This window comes from Malus domestica, chromosome 15, assembly GCF_042453785.1.
Source record: "Malus domestica chromosome 15, GDT2T_hap1".
Classification (NCBI taxonomy): domain Eukaryota; kingdom Viridiplantae; phylum Streptophyta; class Magnoliopsida; order Rosales; family Rosaceae; genus Malus; species Malus domestica.
In genome coordinates, this window is record NC_091675.1 from 15610664 (window position 1) to 15636710 (window position 26047).

Consider the following 26047-nt stretch of genomic DNA (forward strand, 5'->3'; position numbering starts at 1 on the left):
CAACTGTCTGCATGATGCTGGATAATCAGTATAAAAGTACAGACACATTGCACTTTCCAAAGAAAGTCTGAAGTGTGAACCCAAGTGAGAAATGCTGTGGAGATTTTCAGCAAAAGAAGACTTATTATTCGCTTTCTAATGTCTTATAATTTAACGTCAATTTTCTTATTAACATTATAAAACATTAGTTAAAAATTTGAACTAGCAAATAGTTCATAAAAAGTCTCATTTTTTGAGGGTTTTCTTAGCATTTGTTTTATCTCATATAATCGATATTGGAATGCTGGCAACCTTCTCAATATCTTTTCATTTTAACTTTGCACTTTTTTTTTATACCACGCATACTCCACTAGCACTAAAAACTAAAATTTTAATTATATTAACATCTCACTATTTTTTTGTTAGTATGATTACAATTTGAGTTTGTCAACCAAACAGTAATTAAATTTTTTGTTTTGCATGCTAATAGAATGCATGTGACATGAGTAGAAGTGAGAATGATGAAATGAGAAGGTAAGTGAGAACGTTATTAGCATTTCTCTTATCGGCATACTTAGTAACTGAGTTTATTGTAATGATGGTGTCACTTTGGACAAAATATTGTCATGTGCTAGTTTTCATCACATGACATTATATTAATATATTAAAATATCAAATTCACTTGATTTTGTAGTCTCATCTTCTGCCAAGTAGTTTATTGTATTAGTTGATATGCAAATTCTCGTGTATAAACCCTAATAGTGCGTATTAAGGGTAGGTGCGGATGTGAGTGACTAGCCAACTGACTCTTCCACCATTCAGTTCATTTGACACTAAAATGCTCTCTTATGGATCATAATGGTGCATATAATAGGCTATATCTTAGTTGATGTGTTTAATATGATTAGATTTTCATTTATCAGACTTACGTTGTGAGATATCAATGATTGAAATTCATATTATGACAACATAACATAACTTATATATGTAAAACTTGCAGTTGCTAGTAACTTTCGTTCTCTACCCAAATGGAATGATCAAATATCCTCGTTCAAAACTTCCATCTCATGTACAGAAAACTTATCTCTTGCCTGGGCCCATTTAGGCCCATTAGGCCCAAATCTTTACTGCCTACACCCTAAACCAACACAGACTGCATTGAAAATTTGAGAGACTTTAATGGATTTTTATGGAGTTTAATTGATTTGTAAATATTCCATATAAAATTTTGATTTAATTCTCTTGAAATCTCATAGGAAGATGTAAGATTTGTAGATGCTTAAAATACACTACAAAATCTTTCTAATTCTCTCTAATTCCTCAACTTTTTCAAATCCTTTAAAATCAATTTCTAATTGAATACACATGCAATGTTATAAACTTCTTTAAAATCCTAATTAAATACACCCGGATTTCTAAGGATTTTAATAAATTATCTTAAAATTCTAATTGAATACACCTTAACTTTCAGATAATCACTTAAAATCCTAATTGAATACCTCTAAATTCATTAAAATAATTAAAATCAAAATTCCTTCCAATTGAATGCAGTTATAGACAGTTCTCCTCCTTAACTTCTCCAATGCCGAAATCCGCCATCCATGTCTCAGTCGCCATCGCCGGAAAATCCACTCCAATCTGCAGGTCTCTCTCTCTCTCTCTCTCTCTCTCTCTCTCTCTCTCTCTCTCTCTCTCTCTCTCTCTCTGTCTGCATCAAAATCTAGGATCTCCAAAAGCCTGGGAAATTCCAAATACATTCTGTTAACTCATACTTACCCAGTCTGTCTTTCGAGTCACTTGAACTCACTTAGAAACCTAGCAAACTGCTTGATTGCAAAAAAATGTCAAATCAAACAATGCCTGTCGTATCCGACCGTCTGTGTTTGTCTAACTTAATTGAACAAAAACTTGAGATTATGTGACATTTACCACATTTTCTTATCTGTTTTCATTGCTTGGTTTTAGGATTTCGACTCGGCGGTGTAAAGAGCTCAACTTTGAGATATGATGATCGCCGCAGCGGTGCTGGTGGCGGTTATCCTTCTGGTAGCTTTCTTTGTGATCCCACGAGGCCCAAAATATGGTACTTTCTTCTTCTTCCTTAAATCTTTCCTGGTTATTAAAATTGGCACATTCTTTGCATTTGCAAGGTTGTAGCAATGATGCTCCTGACATTTGCTTGTTATCTATACTTTTCGTGTTCTAGGCCGCAGCATACTACCCGAGTCTCTGACATGATCGACGACTTCGTATCGGGGATCTGGTGCTGTGACCAACTTCGAGTCATTACTTTGAGATTCCATTCTTCTCTTTGCATTTTCTTTTCATGCAACACTGTATCTGTAAGAAAGCCCTTCAAAACTCGTATTTCATAGGAAAAAAACACTTATATTTTGCACTCCGATTCAAACTCGCAAAGTTTTTCACTAAAGATGCAAATGAAGGGGAGGAGCCGACGGTGCAACACTGGAGATGGAATCAAATCTCTACTTGCTATCCTTTAAATCTCAAATGTATAAGAATTTAAATTACATAACTAAAAACAAAAAGGTGCAGATTACAAATCAACCGAGGCAGGTAGGGTTTGAGGCTGAAGAATCAAATGGATTGAACGGGTATCGAAAAAATGAGACAAAAATTTCTAAAAACACTTCAATAAATCAATAATTGAATGGCCAACTAATCTAACCCCAACATATTTTTTACTTCTAACAATCTCGTCGCCCATCCGATCTTGAAACGCTGGGCAAACCAATCAAAAGGTGTTTTCTCCAATCGCATTCACTAGATATCGTATTTCTTCGGCTGGCGCCATTGTGCCAAACTTCTGGCCAAAGAGCTCAGGAATGACAATTTCGGAGGAGCTCCTTTCTTCCCTAAATGCTTTCCTCCCAAATCCGTATATACTGGACCCATATCCTTGCTTCGTTCGATCTTCAGTGAAAATATACAAAATATTTCAGAAAATATAGCTCAGAAGTTGTAATGTTCTTAAAGCTATAAGCAGAAAGGCCTTAGACAGCATACCTTGAATATCTTCCCATCCTTTAAGTGATATCGAATACCAGACCAATTTATCGACTGAGAGAAATGAGAACGGAAGGCAGAGATGGGGTACAAAAAATTATCTACAATGAGTGCAATAAATACCTGCCAAATAAAAAAACAGTACATGAACATTAGAGAATACTCAGTAGCCATCATCAAGGCGCCCCAGAGCTCCAACTAGATATGGAGTTTGGATTTTCATACATAAAAAGATAGAGCTCATGAAACTCTGATTTTTCTATGGTACTTTGATATAAACCTTCGATCAGGATATTTTGGTACGTATAATATACAGCATTCAAGATACAGGCAATGAGTTTCAAAATTCTTCTGAGGGTATAGAGATGGACACTTACAAGGCTCCAGTTGTAAGTAGCAAGTGAGAGTTTAGTCGCCTCCGGTGATAACATGTTGCATAGATGAACTTCTATCCTGGTCAAGTTCCACATCGAAAGAAGTTCGATAATTGTGCATGTCGCTAGGCAGCCTACCAGTTTCAATCCTGAGAAAGGGTGGATGAACGTTTAAGAGCATAAAAATAAGCATCAAATTAATGGCGAAAAGAGAAAACTAGAGTGCTCACCACGAAAAGTGAAGGTTGTTTCCTCGATTGAATACCCCTTAATATACATTCGTAGGGCTGCGGTGATATGAATAATGGCCATTAAGAATGGTGCTACAAATCCCCATGAGAGATAGCAGTGGACGGTAAACAATGCACGGTTCATAATCCAGTTAACTGTTGTTGTATATGATTCCAACACAAATGTCTGCTTCCTCAAGTAATTCCAATACCTACAGGACAAGTCAAAAGATGTAAGCATGAAGTATGACTGCATTTTTTTTGTTTTTTGAGAAAACAAGTGTACATTACAAACCTTGGAAAAGTAAGATCACTTGCAAGCGGATGGGGGAAAACGGCAACTGGAGGTGATGTGATGAGCCTTTTATGAGCACCTGGAAAAGGTCAATAACATCAGCAACAATACATAGCCACTTTAAACCACACTGAACCAAATCATGCAAAAATCCTTGATGTAATGTCTCCCTTCCCTTGTAAACATATCCCCCCAAAGACGATTAAAAAACACGAAAAAAAAAAAACAATGGGAGAGCACTAATTTAACACTCGAACAGCCAAAAGAAATGGTATGCACAAGACATGGTATAAGTTGGCAGGATAGTTATATCAGATTGACAAGATGAATGCATCTAAGCCTTCAGGTAGTACAGAAAACTTCAATGGGTATATTACCGGCTATAGCTGCAAGAGTCATATCATCAGAGTAACCACCATTTTTAAGTCCTGTGACCACTCCATAGCGGTTGAGTCTAAAATCATCTGCATGCATCTGCATAGAATTTAAAACAGTTAAAACAGCAAGAAATTTAAAACAACTAAAGCAGCATGACGATTTAGTGCACGCAGGACTTATAGAAGGTTACTACCATCATGCATCCTCCCCACAGAAAGAATGTCCTTCCACCAGTAGCAAAGCCCATTGAGCAAGGCTGTACAAAACAAATTGCATATGACTAGGAGTCAGACTTCAATTAACATATAGGAGGAAGCTTAAGATAAAATACAAGAAATAACCACTAATATTATATACACGTGCATTTTGAAGAACAAGTGGGTACCATATGGTATTCATAAATGCAGTAACTCCCTAAGCTTCCCGAAGGCAAATCAAGGGGGTATCCGGTTTGGATAAATATCTGCACATTATTTAAAACAGAATTAACACCATAACAGAACCCACAGCTAACATACCACATATAAAATAGGATCAACGTACAAAAATCTTACATCAGGATTTTTCTCCATCTCCGTGGTTAGGGCTCCAATCGATCCAGGGTGAAGCCTAACATCGTCATCCAAAAACAATACATACTTGCTGGCCTTGTGCATTTTCTCCACTCCAATCTGCAAAAAGACATTTCGATCTAGTAATTGATATAATTAGTCACTACAGAATGTCATGCTTTAAAGTTCAAACCATGTATGCAAAAAGATTTAAACAGAGTAGGCCACAAGGCTAAAGCTCATATTTCCATATATAATTCTAAGTGCAGCTTTCCTTTGCCTTTTATTCTACATGAATCCTCAAAAGAAACCTTACACAACAACGAGTCTGATGCCTTAGATAGTGTAGACATATACCCTACACTACTAAGACTTGGTAATAAGTTTATATTCCTGTATTCCATAAAGAAAAGAACCTTGTCATAAAGAACAATTATAGGTACATAATGATTTGATAAGATAACACATAAACCGTGCAAGACCTTGCTATTGCACCAGCACAGTAGCAAACCGTAAATTATTTTAATCAGGTACATACCAATTGGTTGTGAATTTTCTGACTACAGGTTGTTGAAATACCAGCCACAACAATCTTAGCATCAACCTCATCCTGCAAGGAAATGAAGTTAAACTTAAAACATATCATTCTGGGCACACATGCAACCATAAAAATGTTACCATTAAACTTATGCTTCCAATCATATATTATATAACTTGTCCTGGATGTTCTTATATTAAAGAAACCATGATTATTGTTGCATATACCTTAAGCTCTGATAGTAGCATAGATACAGCACGATAAGCAGGGTCTTCTGTGCTTTCCACGATAAACATAAATTCTAAGTGACCACCATAGAGAGAAGTGACCTGCGTTCGTTAATGAAACAAAACAGCTCAGACCATATGGAAAAAAAACCTTGGATACAGATTCAACCTATTAAATCAGTTAGCACATGGATTTTGAACACTTCACCAGATAATCTAATCATTTAAAAGGTGTTGATGGTTTCAACAACTCCCTTTTTCCCCAAACAAGAGAATATAAACACACAAGAGCGGACCCTCTAAACCAAAGAAGACTCTTAGCATCCCCATCGAAAGATTTATAATTTTATATGTAAATTTATGTTGTTTTTATTGACAGGCCCAAAGCAAAGTGTCCCTCTAACCTGGGTTCTCCAGTTGTGTAAGTTGTGTTCTCCAAATCCCTTCAAAGGCATAACAACTGTTACTCTTGGCAGTTTGAGCTGATTTGAGTGCTCAAGTTCAGTGATATCATGGCAAAGGAAAGCAAAGCTATTGCCTCGTTGCATACTATCCTTCATCCGATTAATCTCTCTATTCCTGAGGGGGGGAAACAGAACGGGAAGAAAAACATTGAATATCAAGCAAAGAAAGGAAATTTAACATTGAACAAGCACGGAGGCCATGCTAGTAGTTGATATTACATTGAAGTCGGAATATAAACTCAAGTACCTGACATAAGCCGCACAAGCCCATCCGAAAGCAAGAAGCAAACAGATTAGACATCCCTACAGCGCAAATACGGAAATTTAGACATGCCCACCAAAAGACAATATAGTTTAACTACGTTAATCTAATATCACAGAGATATTGAGCTTCCAAATCTCAGACCCAATAGTGTAATTTGAACTTCTTATGAAGAAAAACTTAATCATTCAACTCGAAAATAACACAAAGAATCGCCTAAGAAAATGCGAACTCGAGGAGAAATGTAAGCCGATTTTTGAAGTGACAATAACAGCTCCCAATCCCAAAGCAGTCTAAAATTTTCAGTTCAAACCTCATTTTCTGGATTTTTGACTTCTCTCACCCAGAAATCATATATTTGACCTCCATTGTACAACTATAACGAAAATGACTTTTAAGCCAGAAAGCATGAAGCTTTAATTTTAATTTTTTTAATAATCGAAAATAAAAACTGCCGCCATAAATCAAAATTGAAGAATTCAAACTTCGAATCGAAGAATTTCGCAATCCCAGAAGCCGAATTCAAATGCCGGCAAGCAATTCATCCCAAACCCGACCCCAAATAAAAAATTAAAACCCAATGAAAAGAAAATTTTCAAGTGAATTTCTCGGCAACCAAACGGACCCGGATCTGAACGAAACATAAAATGGCGAAAAAAAATCTAAATTTTAAGGAAAAAAACAAACCTGGATCTGAACGAAAACTGCTAGCGGGCTGCAGAACGCTCTGCTGAGAGAAAAGAGGAGCGAATCGAGAGGATCCAATGCAGACATTTTTATTATTACGCTCGTGTAATTGTAATATATATTATAATATACAATTCACGGAAGTCCTTCTCTTTCTTGGTTTCTCTCGGATTTCTTGTTAGAGGGAGGAGGAGATGAAGATTATGGCGAGGAGAGAAGCCGCAGACTTTCCCTCAGATCGCCATGGCCAATGAACAGCGTTGATAATCACGACGGAGATAGGGAGGAGAGAGAGAGAGAGAGGGAAAAAAGGGGGTTAGAGTGAGAGAGCGCGTAATTTATAATTCGAAGGAGAAGGGGAAATTAGTAATTGGCTCGCTGGCCACACAACACAGCACGCGAGCAGCAACAAGAACAAGAATAATATAAACAGAGGAGAGCAATCCTGTCGTCTGTGCACTTTTGCTGGCTTTCTTTGTTTTTAAGGAAGAGTAAGGGTCGAAAAAAAGACGGAGAGCGATCCCCTTAACAGTAATTCCTGGTTTTTCATTGGTTGCTTGGTCCGACACCGCCTCATGTCAACGATATTATTTACATTAAGCAATGGGCAGTTTCTAAAAGATGTTAGCCGCTAGTTGGGAATGGGTTGGTGGGGGCTTAGCGTCTAGATGGCTAGTCAGACACCTAGGTGGACTAAGCAGATTTAATTAAATCTATTATATTTTGTGTAACTAAGTGTATATTTATACTTACAATATATATAATTTCATCATAAACTACAAAATAGAATGATATATATATTATGAGTTATTGGAACATAATGAAAATATGGGAAACAAGCATATAATGTGTGTTCATTTAAGTATTCAACAAGTCTTTTACAATTTATTGAAAAAAATAAAATGCAAAATGAAAGTTATTTATTTTCTGTCTAAGTGATTCGCAACCTAGACGGGTCTTGGCAAGCTAGGTGGGCGCCTCAGTAGGTCTAGACACAATTTCTTAATTTTCAAATGCCTAGGCATTAATCGGGCGGTGACCAGTCGCCTAATGCCTAGGCGGCGCTAGGGAGGATTTTTAGAACAGTGGCAATGGGAAGGATAAATTAGTATAGTCATATCCAACTATTTGTAGATTCAAATTTAAGATTTTTAGAACAAAATCGTAGTATTAAGTAGCATGATGTTATCAATTTTTATGTTGTACGAACAATTTTGGGCGTAAAAAAAATAAACTTTTCCATATCAAAGAGTTTTTCCGCACACATTAGCGTCAAAATCTGATTTTGTTTTAAGAAAATAATGACTCTCTACATGTATGAAGCTAAGCATTTTTTGTATAGTATAGACTCTGGAGATGCGGGAGTTTATTGTTTTATGATTTTCACATGTTTTTCTCTTTTACACTTTGATTTTCATCTTGTTTATTCAATTCAAATATCAATATCGGTATCGATGAAAAAAAATGATGTGTAGAGACAGAATGAGGGTGTGAAATTGTGAAAAAATTTCACACCCATATTTTTATGTATTGTAACATACATAGACGAATTTCACACCCATATTTTTATGTATTGTAACATACATAGACGATGAGTTTATATTTTCGGTTATAGCATTGATAAATAAAGCACGTGTTCTACCAAATAATTTGAGGAAAAAAGTATAGAGAAATAAAGACGGGGAATCAGGACACGTGAGGTGTCATCTTGCCATAAAAGGAAGATGCTCATTTATGATCCGAATCTATAAGCTACACTTGCGTATCCTTAATTGATTGATTAATTAACTCCCCTAATCCCATTTGTTTATGCTAACTACACGGCTCAATCTATAAGCTTCTGTGTTTCATTCTTTTGTTTATTGACCATGAATCAAGACGATTCGTGTACGCTAATTGAGTTTTATTAAAATACTTGTTTTGATTTATTTGATCAAATAACAATGGTAGGCTTTAAATCTGGACTAAGGCTTGTTTGAAAATACTTTTTAAAATGATTAAAAAAAACATTAGATATGTGTTTCTCGCATGAAGCATTTAAAGTGTTTTTTCAAGATTCACTTAGATTTTTAGTAAGAATTGATTTCAAAAACATTGTCACCAAAAACGCTTTCAATCATTTTAAAAGTACTTCCAACGAGTTCTTAATCAGTTGGCTATAAAGGTGATTTCTCCTCTACGTGGTGTAGACCATTGTTATTCAGTTGTATCAAAACTAAAATAACAATGGTAGAATTGTCGATATTGATAGCAACACTCCCACACCAACAAAAAAAACAATACCAAAACCACAACTTTGGAATTCGGTAGAACGAAGAAAAACTTGATTTAATATTTGTCCGTTTATGAGCGTAGTTCGGTTTTGTATTAAAAATCCAAGTTTTATCTATCAACAATTAATAATCGTTCATGTATGTATAAACATACTTTTTTTATGTTATCCAACTTTAAGTAATGACAATTAATTCTTCGTATATGTTCATGAATAAGAAGGAATTTTCCGAATTTATCATGACCTAAAAGATACTGGCCAATTGGACATGACAAAAACATGTATAGGATGCTAAAAGTATATTCTATGTTCGAAATATTATACGTCTAATTCATAAGCTCACACAATTAAGTTGAGATTTGATCGATTGGATAAGTATAGAGACCCGTACAAACACATCGTCTTGTGGTGGTCATATGCATGGCAGGTACAAGTAGCATTCATAGAAACTATGTTTCAATGTTTCATGCAACATCTTGAGCTACGTGCAGAGACGACTTTGGGTCCCGGGATATATGGGTAGGGACTGACAGCGTTTGTAACCGGAGGAGAATAAATTGTCTCAACCTTCGGCGTAAGGACAAGGATCTTAGTATAGTTCGTTACATGCACATTATAATTTGACACGTATAATTGAGACTAGTAAAAGATAAAATATATATATGCAAACATGTAAAACAACGATTTGTCTGTAAGGAGCATAACAAGGAGCCAAGTATTTTTCCAAATTTAATTAAGTGTATGTTTAGAAATGCTTATTGAAATGTTAGAAGTGTTTTCTGCCAACTAAAAATGCTTTTGATCCTTATATTATGGAGAAACACTAACTTTATATTTCTTCATGATGAATTTTCTAATAAGCACTTGAATTTGTTATAAAAATTTCTACATATTTATAATAAAAACACTTTTAACAGAAGCGCTTATGAACATAAGTGTTTTTATACATAAGTAATTTTCAAATGAGTCCTGAGAAATACTGACTTTACATGGAATAGAGTTAGTGCCACCGTAGTTTCTCGATTAAATAATATAATGCCATGCTTAAGTTTCATTCTATATAACATTATTGAATCTGTAACACCGCGCGACGGAAGTCATATTCAATTTCCATGTAAGTTGTCGCGCGGAAAGTGCTTTTGACTAAAGTGGGCTGTCGATGGGAAAGGCATGAGGAGGAGGAGGCATCTTCAATTGTACATTTGGCATCCTCTTCATGAATCACATGGTCTTGCCAGTTTTGCAGCCGATGGAACATGTTGATTGATCATACAATTAACATGGCAACTTTTTATATTAATTTTTGTTCTTATTATTTTTATACATGGGATAGTTGGAATAGTTAGAATTATGAAATGATATGGGGTCCTACAAACAAATCCTTCTGACTTGTAAGTTGTACCTACAATTCTTAGTGGGAAGAGGACTGTTAGCTTTCTGAGATTTTCACCATGGGTTTCGCTTCCGGACTTTCAAGGCATGTTTACTTATTAAGAATCCGCACGCAAGGTATGTGTATCAGTCTCATTCTTCAACCTGAACAAACACAAAATGCAAAAGTAGGTCTCACGTTGAAATTCGGTATGTCATGACTCGTACCTGAACAACTAGGTACGAGATGAGATCACCTGGGGAATTGTTTATGACTTGAACAACGGGTATCATTCTCATTCATGACTTCTCTGATGCAGACTTCAAGATTGGATGAGCTTTTGGGATTGAAAATAATGGACGGAATGTAACACAATTGCAACGGAGATTCAGGTTGGCGAATTTTGCAAAAGTTCTTTTGATCACACGCATCGTATAAGAGTCAAGTCAGACAGATTCAGCAACTGAAACGCACAAAAGATGGGTGCCATGCCATTTTCAAACCACATGTTCGAAAACAACTAATGCATAGGCGGACAAGAAATAAACAAAAACTCATCAGCATTTGACATCATCACTATATCATATGTAGAACCTACAGAGCAGGTCCGGAACCGCACGTGTAGTTGCAGAAAAACGTAGCTATAAATGCAGGCAATTCTGCAGTGCAGTGAGTAACAATTGCAAGCTAACCATAATTCATATCATCGTGAGATTTGTGGTAATCATTCATTAACATTGGAACACCACGCTCACAGATTAGAGGGAAATGTATGTGTTTTGTGATAAGGGAATAAGGGTAAGTTGCAGAAAACATGACAGCAGTCTTTGAAGACAATTAGTTGCTGTTTCTAGTTTCTATGAACGAATGTGAATAATAGCGTCCAAACTTCACACATATGTCAGTAGTATGAACTGTGATGCACAATTTAATGATCTCAAATCGTTTAAGATACTCATTTTAACACCAAAAATTAGAGTTGTTATGGCACACATTTCTGATTAAGAGGCGATAAGGAAATAAAAACTGTAAACCTACTCCCAACTTTAGATAAAGCTTTAAAAGTGCCAATATGAATTACAACGTGTATGACGAACCTCAGTCAAGTTCGTCAGTCTGCTGATTAACCGCATGGACATCCTCATTGTTATTGTTTCCCGTTAAGTGATGAAGCAGCACACCAGCTGCAACGCTGACATTTAAGCTCTCCACGGCCAAAAATGATCGAAACTCTTCAGCTGAGCACACATGATTCCCTTTCACGGTTTCAGTATCATCAAATCCACCAGCAGTAATTTCCACGGGAATATTCCCTGGGATTCTAATCAAATCAGTGCAAGATCTTTCCACCAAAGGTCTCAACCCAGTGCCCTCACTTCCCAGAACAAGAATTGTTGGTACACTAGGTGCAACCTCGTTCAAAGGTATAGCCTTGGCAGAAACAGAACCTCCAAGAACTCGCCAACCATTTTCGGCTGAGGATGTTAGGAACTGCATCATATTTTTGCAGTATCTCAACTCCATTAACTCAAGTGAGCCTGCACTTGCTTTGCTCACCACTCCACTCAGTGGAGCTGAATTCTTGGCACATAACACCACCCCAGAAGCTCCAAAGAAATAAGCGGACCTGATGATTGCTCCCACATTCTGAGGATCCGTAACCTCATCCAAAGCAACCCAAAGAGAGCCCTTATCTTCCTCAACTGAAACGGGGTCCAATTCGTTAATTTTCACCATCTCCAACGGAGAAGCATCTAGAACCAGACCCTGATGAGGTCGATTATCAGTAGCCATATTAAGATCATGCTTGGACACATCCTTTACGTTTAACCCAATCTTGTCAGCCATCATTAAAATTCTCTCAAAGCCCTTCTTGTCCTTCTTCTTCCTATTATTGTTGCTCAAATCCATCCCTTCTTGAACATACAATGCATAAAATTCTCTTCTTCCAGCTGACAAAGCAGCCAAAACTGGACCAACGCCATAAACACTTTGGCCAATCATCCTAGGCACGGACGATTCAGTAGCCTCTTTCCATGTCTTCTTACCCCAATCTTCCTGCCTATTCCACCTTCGAAACTCAGGTCTCTCACGTCCAGGTTTTACATCTTCCATTCCACTGAACTTGTTTTGAATACGATCCCACCTTGGATCATCAACAGCCTCCATTTCTTCTTCTTGTTCGTCTCCTTCTTCTTCTACATCTCCTTCTGTATCAGCTTTCTCAAATCTTCTGTCCCTCCCTCGGTAATCACTCTGACGATCCTTTACTACACTTCCCCTTCCAGTCCTACTTTCTCTACCCCATTGCTCCGATGTACCACTTTTCCTAACATAACTTTTTGCTGTATTGGCTTCGTCCAATCTTTTGTCCCTCCCACGGTAATCACTCTGACGATCCTTTACCGAAGTTCCCCTTTCAGTTCTACCTTCTCTGCTCCCATACTGCAATGGACCACTTTTCCGAACGTAATTTTTTCTTGACACATCCCAAGAAGCACGGCCAGTTTTCGAATTTGTTTCTTCCTCTAACCTATTTCCCGATTTTCCCCAAGACGACTCACTACTATCTCCATCTAATCTCTTTGCCGCTTCTCCCCAAGAACCATTATCACTAACTTCCTCTAACCTCTTAGCAGATTCCTCCCAAGACGAAGCAGATGTCTTCGCCGTAGTTCCTCTCTCCAACCCTTTTGCTCCCCTAGCCTTTGCTGCCGGCAACCATGGCAGTCTTTTCCCAGCTCTACCCACACCACTCCCTCCATCAACTCCCTGACCCGAGCAACTCGAAAAATCTCTACCTCTTACAAAACACCAACTCTGTGTACCACTTCTAATCCTAAACCCACCAGAAACACTTCTGGGTTTTGTAACAAGCCCAGTTTCCGGAATCTCACAATACGAACCGGTTGAAAAACGAACCAATTGTGACAACCCACAATTTTTTTCACCAAACCCGCATGTTGGTTTTGTGAGTTTGATCGACCTTAGGTTTATTGGGGGTTTTGGACGAGACCCGATTTGTAAAGATTGAAACTTTGAGGTGTGAAACGATTTGGGCCACGAACAAACCCTAATTGCCAAGGGAAATGCTTGGCCTTTTGCTAAATTCGCATACATTGTATTCTCTTATTTCAAAAACTCAGAAAACTCGATCCGAAAACATAAAGGGGGATGCAGAGAAAGAGCAAAAACCTGATTCAAAAACGATTTCTGAAGAGTGTCGAAGCCTTTTGGTTCACTGTGAAGCTTCTCCGCAGTTCAAACGACTTCGTATCGCTGAACGGTTCCAGCCACCACCGTGAAGCTTTGCTGAAGAGTGAGGATGGCGGGGAGGTTAAACGGCAGCCTTGGAAGATAAGATACTTTAAGCTGTCAAACGACGTCGTAGCCCTAGACCTACGAGTGAACCCGACTGACATGGATTTTGATGGACTATAATGCCCCTTAAGCTGTTATTTTTTACCATTTTCTTTTGGTTTTGTTACGTTTGGTTTATTTAATTTATTGGGAGAGAAATAAATCAAATAACAGTTTTTTTTGTTTTTTTTGTTGGGAGTAATGTTTTTTTTTATTTTTTTATTTTTTTTATGAAGCAAAGAGAAAATAAATAATTTGCAAATGAAAAAAATGGAAACATAGGGCCAAATGAGTCATTGCGTGGCAGATTGACATTTTCTTGCACCCGTAGCCAAAACCCGACCGAGCCAAACGACCCGCGATATTCCACAAGGATATTTCCGTCAAAACAGCCAAACAAAAACCTAGAACCATAAGGAAAACAGGCCCTCTTAATTCGATCTCTATCTCTCGACTTCTCCAAACAAAAACCCTTGGAAGGCTCGAAGCAGAGAAAAACCCACCACCGCCTTTAGACACAATCATGGGAACTCCAGAAACATCCCGGGAACCGTGCCCCGACCGCATCCTCGACGACATAGGCGGCGCCTTCGGCATGGGCGCTGTCGGCGGTTCCGCCTTCCACTTCATCAAGGGCGTCTACAACTCCCCCTCCGGCGCCCGGTTCATAGGCGGCTCCCAGGCCGTCCGGATGAACGCGCCGCGCGTCGGCGGAAGCTTCGCCGTCTGGGGAGGCCTGTTCTCCGCCTTCGACTGCACCATGGTCTACGTCCGCCAGAAGGAGGACCCCTGGAACTCCATCATCGCCGGCGCCGCCACCGGTGGCTTCCTCCAGATGCGCCAGGGGCTTGGCGCCTCGGCCCGATCGGCTGCCTTCGGTGGCGTTCTCCTGGCGCTGATTGAAGGAGCTGGGATCATGCTTAATAAGTTTATGAGCCAGCAGCAGCAGATGCCGGTTGTGATTGAAGAGCCGGCGAATATGGCCGGTATGCCTGGGCTTCCTCCTATGGGCCGGGCTCCGGGTCAGACTGGCCCACCGGAGATGGCAACGTCCGTCGGCAGCGGCGCTGAGGCGAATTCGAGCTCAGGATCCTGGTTTGGAGGATGGTTCGAAAAGGGGAAGGAGCCTGAGGCTAAGAGAAGTGGAAGTGAGACGAAGATTTTGGAGAGTTTCGATGCACCGCCAGTGCCGACCTTCGAGTTTAAGTGATTGATCTACTGATTATGGTAAGGATTAAGGAGGGGGTTTGGATTAGAAGGATGATGATTAGATTGTATTTAGGGAGGAGTGGTTGGTATTGAACTGAGGGATTCGGGTAAGTTAAGGTATTTAGGGAGGACGATGATTAGATTGTATTATAATGCTTTTCAAATTCAAATTTGATTTCTTGCTTGAATTGCCGATTAGGTTGTGTATTGGAGATGCTTTTGATATGCAAAATAATTTTTTGTAATAATTTCGTGGATTAGGAGTGCTCAGAATTTGCATACATTGGATTGTTTTCACCTAATTTTCATGTTTAGGATTTGCATGCTAGCCTTGGTGCTTGCCTGCTTGATCATCACTTTTCTGTATTTCTTGTGTTCATGCGTTGAGACTTGACTATTTTACACAAATTTGCCCTCGTTATATGGATATTGAACGCTTTGGGAACCAGTTGTTGCGTTGAGGTTCGTAAGGTTCACAGTGTAGATGGGAATAGCATCATTCAAATTTAGAGAAGAAAATCCCCTTCCTTTGAGAACTAAGCCAAATAGTTTATGCTTCGTTGTTCCAAGCATTAGTGTTATTCCGTAATCTAAGCCAGATACATTTGAATGTTGTGCGTGCCATATTAGTATGCATTGTAGTCTATGATTGTGCAAATATTTGGAATAGAACAATGCTGAATTCGTATGCATTGTAGTCCATGATTGTATTTGGAATACAACGTTGCTGAATTGGTATTGCGTTGTGGTCTATGGTTGTGCAAATATTTGGAGTTCTGCTCGAACTTGTATTTTTTACCCATGGCATTGCCAGTTGCCGATGCATGTTTCATTGGACAATGCTATGATTAGGGCAGCAGTCTATGATTCTTTAATTTTGGCCATTGATTAATTGGTGGTTCTGTCTTTTCATTCTTTCAGTGGATGAACAGCCTAAGACTGGTATGGATTTTTCATTTTTGCTTTGAGGTGCTTGAGGAGCAGTACATAGTAGAGACACGAAGCTCGCCACAACCATAACGTCGAAAGAAGTTGGGAAAACTCAAACAGTTAGGTGTTCCTGTGTTAGAATTAAGGATCATGTTTGCATTAATGTGAAATTACTTAGCCTTAATATAAACTCGAATGCGAATGACTTGGTTTCGGAACAGGTTGTATGGTGTGGTACATTCATCTTTGTCTTCTGCTCAAATTTTTATTGTGGTACATTAATCGTTTTGTTTCAAATCCGCCCACAAGTCCGGCCTCGACGTGGGTCTTTTCCTTGGCGCGATCACGAGGTCACTGGATTTGAACGGCGGCCAGATTCTGAAGAGGGATTTTGAGCCGGGATTCTATGTGAACCGCTTCGTGAAGGATTTGGGCATTTGCTTAAAGCAGTGCCAGAAGGTGGGACTTGCTCTGCCCGGATTAGCCCTGGCTCAGCGGCTGTATCTGTCGCTGAAGGCTCACGGCGTGGGCAATTTGGATTTCAGGCGATTGTTGTGGCGGTGGAGCGGCTGAATAATGTGTCACTTGAATTTGCTCCTGCAAAATAATGACTCTGCAAATGCATATAGTATGAAATGTTTCTTCGATTTTGTGTCGAAATTTTGGTTTTTTATTTCTTGCTCAGTTGCTCTAATGCTTATAGTATGAAATGGTTCTCTAATAACAAATTAAGCAATTGTGTGTCTTTAGATATATGCTTGGTAATTCTGCAGACGTGGGTTAGACTGTTGGGAAAATAGTTAATTATTTTTATTGGTTGGGTTTTAGACCTAGTCCTTTAGAATTAGGTTTTCATTTCCTTATTAAGATTGAATCTGCTCCTGCAAAATAATGACTTTGGACATGGAAAATTTCCACATGTCTCTCTCCAATACATTCAACGGTGTAGACTTTACCTTTGTAAAATATAGCATCAATATACCTAGTCTTAAGAGTGCTGCAACTCCAATGTTTTTGCCCCCCCCCCCCCCTTAAAGAAAGCAATCTTCGATTTCTCGTTTATGTAGAATGCTACAACCACAAAATTGTCTCGATCCAAATTGGGAACAGCGGACAAGACAACCTTTATCTTTGTGTTATCGTTTTTTCTCGACAGAAAGCTGCCCAAGCGAGGGAGGGGAGGGAGAGAAACGACTTCAAACTTGGGCTGCCAACGCTGCATTGAGTTGTTATGGTCTTTTGCAACAGACCACCACTACTTACAAACTGCAGCAACATAAACTTGGTCGAGGGGGTTCCAACACCTTATCCGGAATCAAAAAGACAACTTCTTGAGGAAGGCTTGCCCAGTCTGCATAATCAGAAAGGTAACTAGTCTGCTCGAGGTCAATGTACCAGCCATGTGGATTAAAACAGTATGAAATAAAAAAGAATTTACGAAAAGAAAAAAAACCAGAGAAAACCAAAAAAACAAGAGAATAATGCTTTTTAATGCATTGTACTCAAGTCACAGGGCAGATTGTGTTTAACGAAAGAGTTTCTTGGGGAACAAGGGAAGTTAAATCCCAGGGGAATATGAAAGCAAAAGATGGTCTATAACTGTTACTTGTAACCTAAGATTTAATCCTAGGCGTTCACACAGTCGTATCACACGAAATCCTAATCTCATGGGATTCTATTTGAACCACTTTCTGAATGATTTGAAGGTAAAATTTGTTTTTCAATTTGATCTTCCATATTGACTGTTACACAGTCCAGTTCTATAATCAGAGAATGCTGTAATTGGTGGTTGGATAAGAAGTACCTTTTTACATATACAACATCACAACTACGTCTAGTGATAAGTCTCTTCACTGGTCAGTAAGACATCTCAAATTCGACTCACATGAATGACAAGGATGTATAATATTTAAGTTGAGTTCAATATAGTTCTGGCTCCCAACCTCCCCCTCCATTTACGCTTCTCTGAGCAGCATAGCTTTTGACATAATGAATGAAATCATATAAAAATTGAAATAAGATAAACTAGAAAATAAAGAAATATTGCCTTTGACACTACAAATTATTGAGAGACGTTAAACATGTGAAACATAAAGTACATAAACTATAAAAAAGAATAGAATACTTAATCACCCCTTAATCTAAGTTTATAATTAATCCTTGCAATTAAGATAAACTGGAAGCTTGATTAGATATCAGAGTCCCTCAACTGGTGGGGTTAACCAAAGTATGTATGGCTTCCAACGATTTTTTTTATAGTTATATTCCAGAGTGGTCTCTTTCTCGTCTAATTTGAAGATACCCATATCAAACGGTACTACTGAATATCGACGAAAGGGCCCTGCTGCAAAATTTAATACAGCATCCGCATCGTATGTGGAGTTCCGCTGACACCCAGGAAAATCTGAAGCTAAAACAGATGCCGATGTCTTGTTGTCACCAACGAACAAAACTTCGTCACCGATACTTGTTTCCTAGACATCACTTTGGCCGGCGGCCGGTTGTCATTGCGAGGAATCCTACCATTTTCTGGACGCCAACGTTTCTGAATATAGAACAGGTTTCCTAAGGTTGATTCCACAAGATATCCGAAGTGAGAAAATCTTGGCGTTTCAATTACAAGGCGTGCCATTGGTTTTTGCCACGAATTGGCCTTTTTAGCAAAGATGCTTTGGACATTGAATACTGACACACGACGTGTACTTCCACTACATTCAACTGCGTAGAGATCACCTTTGCAAAAGATAGCATCAATAAACCTATACGGCCCAAACGTGTATCCAATCCTTTTGTCCCCCTTCAAAGAAAGCAATCCTGTTTTTCCCATACATGGAGAATGCTACAACCACATAATTGTCTCGATTCAAGTTGGGAACTGCGGACAAGATAACCTTTATGTTTTTTACTTTTTGCGGCGCAAAACTGCCAGCATCGATATCCAAGGGAGGGAGAGAAACGCTCTCAAATTTTCTGAAAGGGTTGAGGAGAGTAATATGGCATTGAGGACGATGTTCTACTTGGGCCAACCAACCATGACCACAGCCAAAAAAGTACCTCTTGGTCTTCGTCCTACTAATAAGACTAGGCAACGACAATTGAATATTCTCGTAGGTTTTTCCTTCCGAAACGCCATACAATACTCCTCTCATCTTTGTTCGGCTATGAATGTTACGACTCTTTCCTTTGGAGTTTTCAGGGAACAGTAGCATGGGAGGAAGCACCCTATGCCAACGCTGCGTTGAGTTGTTATAGAGTTTAGCAATAGACCGCCATCCCTTGCAAACGCCGGCAACACGAACATGATCCACGTATTCTGACAGCTTATTCAGAATCACAAAGAGAACATCTAGAGGAACACTTGCGCATCCTAAATGATCAGATGGGCAACTAGTACTGGTCGAGGTTAAGGTACTGGCCATATTGATGAAACAGTAGAAAAGATATGGCAATTTATGCAAAGAAAAAACGAGAGAGAACAAGGACTACCTGAAAAACAAGAGAAGAGTGCTTTAATGGGTTTTACTCCTGTCGCGAGGCATAATTAAACAAAGAGTTTCTTGGGGAACAAGGAAACTCAAATCCTTAGGGGAATGAGAAAGCAAAAAATTCTCTCTAGGTGTTACATTTTACCTAGACTTTTATCCATATACATGTGATCACAATCATATCTCACATGAAATTCTAATCTCATGGGGTTCTATGCATAAACCACTTTGAGAAGGATTTGGGTATTTGTTGAAGGAATGTTGGTAATTAGCTATTGATTACGGGGAAGAAAAATTTTGCACTCCCTTTTTAGATCCTTTGTCTTGACTTTTACACAGTTCCGTTCTAATATGGTGATGAGGAATGCTTTAATCGGTTATAACGTGTAAGGATTGCGACTAGTGTCTTTTGATGTACAGAGTTTAAAACAAAGAAGTTACTTGTTAGCACAATCTGAGTTACTAAACATACATGTTGGCATAATCTGAACCATTGAATGAGTTTTAAGGAATAAGATTGAAAACCTAGTATAGTCTGGGACCCCCCCGGGCCGATTGTCATTAGTTTAAATTTTGAGATTCGTGTCTTAGATCAATTAAACCAAACTAATATAACGGTAACTAATGGAGGGTTGTTTGAGCAAAAATGCACTCCTTGTCTTCCCTATAAGCCACATAATGTCCGGGCTATAATTTGGTATTCAACACGTCTTTCAAGGTAGTTGAATCTGAGATATTTTCCCTTACAAAGTTGCAAGCGAAGAGTAATACTGCTTGTAAAGAGGAACGCCACTAGTACTAAAAGACCATAGTACTGGTGGCGTCTGTTATCAATACTCTGTTTTGGATTGTGGTTATGTGTTTTTTTTCCCTAAACTGAAAATAGTTGTCTATCAATGGTAAAATTCAAGGATTGGAATCAAGGGCTTAGCCTTCAAAATTGAAACGTTTGTGTGTTTGTTTCGTTATCGTTTTTGCAGAACTTTTTGTTTATTACAAAGCATAGAATTTCAGACTAGCCAATGAGTTGCAGTGTTTCACCAAAGCGAAGTATATACGATAAAACATGTTCATAAAGTAGATTGAATTATATTAATTTCCAAACTATATATTACGTATCAAAATCAACCAAAAAAAAAAAAAAAAAAAACAGAGAAACAATAAGGGAAACAAATTTTATCTGGATGTTACTTGTTACATAAGCTTTCAGCCATAGCCATCTTCCTAAACTTCATCCTTGCAGTGTATACTTCTTTCCTGTGAATGCTTGCAACTTTGGCTTTTCGGCCTTCTGAGACTGCTCTTGGCTGCTCTTCTGTGGGACAAATTTTGGGGTTTCAATCGTGGGATGGTTGGCACTTAAACCATTTGTACCAAACACAAGCTTTCCTTTAGGTCGATGCGCTGACACAGAAGTTGATAACATAGAGCCTTTGGTTCCATTCTCACTCTCCAGTTGGTTCTGCTTGAGAATGCCGGGAGAGGAAACCGGTGCAACTGGTTGGTCCAATGCCGGTTTTCCATCCAATCTTCTTACTGAACCAGTAAAGGGGCTGAATTTTGGAATCTTCTCAGGTGGTTCTTCTTCCCTTTCGGCTTCTCTCGGTCTCTTCTTAGACTGAGTAGATGGCACTGCTGGCTTTTGAGGCTCCACATAATCAAGTGGAGGGGCAAAATCAACCTCGCAGTCGGTATCAATTATACAGATTGCAGGGGAAGGATTTGTCTCGATTACGTCAATGTAGTACTCCTTATTGTTATAAGGAACCATGATAATGTCACCAGTGGCTAAACACGAGTATCTCCTCAAAGCAGTCTCCAAAACAGCTTTCGGGTCTGATATGTCAAGAAAATTCATGGCGTGAGGCTGCAACTTCATGTATGTTCCCTTCACAAGGCTCTTGTTTTTCACCCGAACAATATCGCCTTCTTGCAAAAGCAGCTTCTTCATCATCCAGTATGGTAAATACATTAGGCCCTCATCAGCGACAAATTCCGACACCCCACAGTGAGCAACTCGTCCAGAATTACCAGGATTGCTGAGTTCAAACAACATGGGGTAATCGACCTGTAAATTTGACACTAGGCGGTCGAGGGCTGAGGGCGGCATTACGATTTTATCACCCTTTTCCAGATGTTCCTTGTTGATGAAGGAAACAGGATAACAACGGTAAAGCTGCTCAAAGGAATTAAAATTACTGCCAGGTTCTTCATAAATTCCGCCATAGAATTCGGAATCACTGACATGGTCTTCAGAAAGATTGCTGCTATGGTCTTCAGAAGAACTGCTATCATCTGCAGAGGATTCACTGACATACTCTTCATTGGATGAATCGCTGATGCAGTCTTCAGAAACCATATCTACTGCATGCAAGAAGTTACTGATGTATCGTCTCCTTGTGCTTGTAATGGATGAATTGACGGAGGAAATTCCGAGTTTCTTGCAACCCAAGGAACTGAGACTCTAAACAGTGAGTGCAAAGAATGTTGCTTTCTCAGATACTAATTGATGAAATGTGTGAAACCAAAGCGGCCTCCCTTGTATTTATAGTACACAATTCAAAACCAAATCCTATAAGGATAAGGAAACCGTAATCTCACTGGAAAACCTAATATTTGAAGAACGTACAGAATAAAACTTTTAATCTTGTCCGTCTACAATCCTTACTTGGTAACTAATCTTCTAATCGTAGCCGTTCGTAATCCTTTTAGGACTTTTCGCAATCTGATAATTAAGTAGGTAATCTTCAGGGTGTGAGAGTAAATGATGCGTGGTGTGAAAACAAGTGTGTCCGGTGCCCTTATACAAGTCAAAAACAGAATCCTTTGAGAAATAGGAAACCTCATTTCACTTGGAAACCTGAAAATAAAATCAAACGAATAAACAAAATCTAAAACTTTCAGAAAAGAAAAAACAAACTAAAATAACATCTTAAACTTAAGAGTTAATTGTAACAATGGTCCCTCAACTTTAATCAAATTGGAGCAATGATCCCTCAACTAAAAATCCATTACCATTGGTCCCTCAACTTATCAAAATGTGTAGCTATAGTCATTTTCATCAATTTCATCAATTTCGTCAAAATTTTGTCAAAATAAGTTATGTTGGAATAACCATTTATATAATTAGGGTCCCTCAACTCATCAAAATGTGTAATTATAGTCATTTTCGTCAACTACGTCAAAAATTTTGTCAAAACGAGCTATGTTGGAATGACTATTGCTACAATTGAGTTAAAGTTAAGGGACAATTTCTTCAGTTAAATTAAAGTTAAGGGACCAATGGTAATGAATTTTTAGTTGAGGGACCATAGCTGCACGTTTTGATGTTGAGGGACCACTGGAAATGTATTTTTAGTTGAGGGACCATTGCTCCAATTGAGTTAAAATTAAAGGATCATAACTACAATTTACTCTAAACTTAATATAAAATTCTTAAGTAAAGCTAAATAGACAGTGTTGGTTTGACCCTTTATGTCGAGAGAGTCTTCGGTTCAGACGCCGGACAAGACGAAAAGAGTGACGTTGGGTTAAAAAATGAGGTAGGCTTGGGTCTCAAATCAGGGGAGATGAGCCATGAGAGTTTTTTTCGAAGTTTTGGTATGTAGGAAATTAGTGGTCCGGACTCCGAACTCTAGAAGTTCTCCTCTACGTCAGGTGATTTCACAATTTGAAACCCCGTAATTTGTTAATTCGTGATGATAGGGTGCTTAATGGGTACCCGTTAACAACCCGATGGGTTGATTTGCCATATCTACGTATTACCCAATACAAACAAGGATTTGCATTAAGTAATTATTATAATTGAAAACAAGTGGTTTACAGTAAAAGAAATCCTCTAAGGATAAGGAAATCACGAATTAGGAAATACTGTAAGAATCCGAACACCGGCCAAAGGTTCGGATTCTTTGATGCTATAAGAATTCTCTTAGCTAAAAACAACATAGGAAATAATAATCACCAAGTCCCAACCGAACCACATAACTAAAAACAATATTCCAAACATTTGATTACTAGGAGTATTAACTATTAACTAGATTTAAAAACTTAAGGGACCATCCCCGAATATCAAGAGCCCTAATTAATCAACTTCCTTAATGCACTGCATCATGCTCCCTTGCTTGGAAAGAATTCGTCCTCGAATTCAAGTTGTGGGTCGAAGATAAGCCCAGGTGTCTTAGGTTACGCAAAATTTGTTTCATGATCCTTTTCATTTGAAATTGGCATCGTTCACTCCAAACAAAAAAGATATTTGAAATATTTGCTTGTTATTGGATTGCAAAATTCTTCTGTCTTATTTGGTCTTGCCACCCAAAAATTCTTCTCATCAGATTTCATCTCATTAACAAGATCAATTAGTTTCTCCGGCAACTTCAAAATAAAGGCATAAACTCCAATAAACAGCTAATTCACTAATGCAATTTACTTTGGTGTGGAATTTGTAAAGATATAGACAGTTGAGATCAGTCTATCAACAATCAGGAAGGTGACACTTGGCAGTAGATTAGTTGATAAGTGGTGTTAGGGTTGTTGAGAATCAGTTAGGGTTGTTAAAGATTGTTAAGTGTCAGTTGCTTAGTGTGTAAGTAATGTAATTACTATATATAAGGGTCCATACATTTAATTGTAAGTGTGAAGAAATCAAGCGTTTCCTTCTTAAAATAATATTCCAATGAGTGAGTGTTTCCTTCTTAAAAAAAATCAAGCATTTAACATGGTTGTGTGAGTGAATCCACGATTAGCAACATCGAGCGAGCTCCGTTGCCTCTGGTTGACTGATTCCCAGGGTATTTATCCCCTTCTCCTTGAAACCCTTGGGTTTTCCTGCATCAAGGGGCATCATAGTGGGGTTTTTCGGATTTTTATCTGAAATCCTGGTGGAGGTTGCGCACATCATCAATGTTGGTCATCAAAACTAAGTCAGTTCTGGTGACTTATAATCTAGACTGTTTCACATTACTGAGAAGATTTGGTAGTTTTGTTTTCAGCGCAATAAACGACGTGTCAAATGGAGTTTTGTGTGAACAAGTATCAGCAAAACACCACAGAGCGGTAGCGCTGTGCGGAATCTGGTCAGTTTTATTTTGGGCTAAATTTTGAGTTCAGTAAGTAATATTCAATTACCTTGAAGTCATATATCATATAAAATCCCTTCTAGTATAGTTCCATATCTCCAAGTGGTTCTTCAATCTGTTATTTCTACAATACAATATCCTCATTTTGCTAAAACATGTCGTTGTTGTCTGGGTATGTACTACAAACTGAAGTAGACGACATGGTTACTTTGGATTTTTCAGGGAACAACTTCCTAAATCTTGATCTTCCAAAATTTGATCTTTGTTCAAATGGTTCTTGTGAATTGTTGTGATATATGTTTTGAGGTTGAAGAATGTTCGAGCATGGAGTTTGGCACGAAAATGGAACATATTGAGTGCATTGATGAAATCGATAATTTTGCCAATTGGGATTCCACCCCAATCTTTGGGGTTTACGATAGTGACGAGGATATTACTGCAGTGGTTGAAGGTCTTCATGTACAACTTCATAAAGAGGTAAAAGCTTTGCACTTGTATGACGATTATGTTTAGATCATCTTCAACCTTTGGGTCCCAGAAAATTTAGGTTTTAACTCAGAAACAGATTTTCTCCTCCATGAGCTAAATTTTTAGCCTGAGATTATTAAATAATTAATTTAGGATAATTTTTTTTTTCTTAAAGTAACTTTAAAAAAAAAATTATGTAGACTATTCTAACTTAATTTTATGAACATTTTAACCTAAAAATATTTAGATTCTGATAAATATTGAAAAATCACTAAACTGACACCATGAAACTCATAAAACACTACGAAAGAATATGAAACACATAATATAATTTTTTTAAATTACTTCAACCATTAGATGTAAATTTGGACCATTAGATATATATTTTTTACCGTTGGATTTGATCAAATTAAATTTTAACTGTTGGATTTAATGAATTTATAAATATAAAACTAAAAAAAAATATACATATATAGTGGGCTAGCCCCACTAACCCAGAGGGAATCCTGGGGTAAATTTGACCAAAAAATGAGTTTTAACTTATATTTGCCCTAAGAGTTGGAGCAAGTTGGGGTAAGTTTAGAACCTAAAATTTGAGTTTTACTCCAAAAATGAGAGTAGGTCTTAGAAGATGTTGTTGCTCGGGACATCAAAAGAAAACCTTCGGAGAATAAAGTTGCTTCATTTGCCTGTGAGTTTGTATTATCCTTCCAAGACTACTCATCTCAGAAAATAAGTTGGAAATCACATGTGCACGATTTGAAGTCAATTTCTATTAACAAGGTTGGATTAAGGTTACTTGCTTTGGGAATAACGTGGAAGTGCAATTTAAGGCCTCGTTTGTCAAGTCAGACTGTACTCACT

The 26047-nt window shown here is 38.1% G+C and overlaps 4 protein-coding genes and 1 pseudogene across 4 annotated transcripts; 2 read left to right on the top strand and 3 right to left on the bottom strand.

Moving 5' to 3' along the window:
- The first annotated feature begins 1514 nt into the window (after positions 1-1514).
- Positions 1515-2377, top strand: LOC103400716 (uncharacterized). The gene is made up of 3 exons (XM_008339377.4): positions 1515-1623; positions 1945-2062; positions 2186-2377. Exons 1-3 carry the CDS (start codon positions 1581-1583, stop codon positions 2352-2354), a joined length of 330 nt encoding a protein of 109 aa, XP_008337599.3. The 5' UTR covers positions 1515-1580; the 3' UTR covers positions 2355-2377.
- A 75-nt stretch (positions 2378-2452) lies between these two features.
- Positions 2453-7571, bottom strand: LOC103400774 (uncharacterized). The gene is made up of 14 exons (XM_029094508.2): positions 7013-7571; positions 6311-6366; positions 6004-6178; positions 5600-5701; positions 5373-5444; positions 4838-4954; positions 4669-4746; positions 4477-4539; positions 4283-4379; positions 3906-3984; positions 3611-3822; positions 3384-3529; positions 3007-3129; positions 2453-2913 (listed from the first exon to the last, which is right to left on the bottom strand). Exons 1-14 carry the CDS (start codon positions 7097-7099, stop codon positions 2764-2766), a joined length of 1557 nt encoding a protein of 518 aa, XP_028950341.2. The 5' UTR covers positions 7100-7571; the 3' UTR covers positions 2453-2763.
- A 4012-nt stretch (positions 7572-11583) lies between these two features.
- Positions 11584-14027, bottom strand: LOC103400717 (uncharacterized). The gene has a single exon (XM_070813678.1). The coding sequence runs from the start codon at positions 13774-13776 to the stop codon at positions 11755-11757; it is 2022 nt and encodes a 673-aa protein (XP_070669779.1). The 5' UTR covers positions 13777-14027; the 3' UTR covers positions 11584-11754.
- Positions 14028-14424: 397 nt separating this feature from the next.
- LOC103415832 (mitochondrial import inner membrane translocase subunit TIM17-2-like) lies at positions 14425-16815 on the top strand. The gene is made up of 2 exons (XM_008354113.4): positions 14425-15243; positions 16147-16815. Exon 1 carries the CDS (start codon positions 14540-14542, stop codon positions 15224-15226), a length of 687 nt encoding a protein of 228 aa, XP_008352335.3. The 5' UTR covers positions 14425-14539; the 3' UTR covers positions 15227-15243; positions 16147-16815.
- A 4056-nt stretch (positions 16816-20871) lies between these two features.
- Positions 20872-21879, bottom strand: LOC103400720 (uncharacterized; annotated as a pseudogene).
- Between the last annotated feature and the right edge of the window lie 4168 nt (positions 21880-26047).

Bases quoted from the DNA above. Each gene is read 5' to 3' on its own strand.
- LOC103400716 (XM_008339377.4), top strand. From the start codon at position 1,581: ATGTCTCAGTCGCCATCGCCGGAAAATCCACTCCAATCTGCAG. The intron at 1,624-1,944 runs GTCTCTCTCTCT...GCTTGGTTTTAG, and splicing joins AAATCCACTCCAATCTGCAG to GATTTCGACTCGGCGGTGTA. The intron at 2,063-2,185 runs GTACTTTCTTCT...TTCGTGTTCTAG, and splicing joins CCCACGAGGCCCAAAATATG to GCCGCAGCATACTACCCGAG.
- LOC103400774 (XM_029094508.2), bottom strand. From the start codon at position 7,099: ATGTCTGCATTGGATCCTCTCGATTCGCTCCTCTTTTCTCTCAGCAGA. The intron at 4,955-5,372 runs GTATGTACCTGA...GTCTTTTTGCAG, and splicing joins AGAAAATTCACAACCAATTG to ATTGGAGTGGAGAAAATGCA. The intron at 4,747-4,837 runs GTAAGATTTTTG...AATAATGTGCAG, and splicing joins AGATGGAGAAAAATCCTGAT to ATATTTATCCAAACCGGATA.
- LOC103400717 (XM_070813678.1), bottom strand. From the start codon at position 13,776: ATGTATGCGAATTTAGCAAAAGGCCAAGCATTTCCCTTGGCAATTAGG.
- LOC103415832 (XM_008354113.4), top strand. From the start codon at position 14,540: ATGGGAACTCCAGAAACATCCCGGGAACCGTGCCCCGACCGCATCCTC.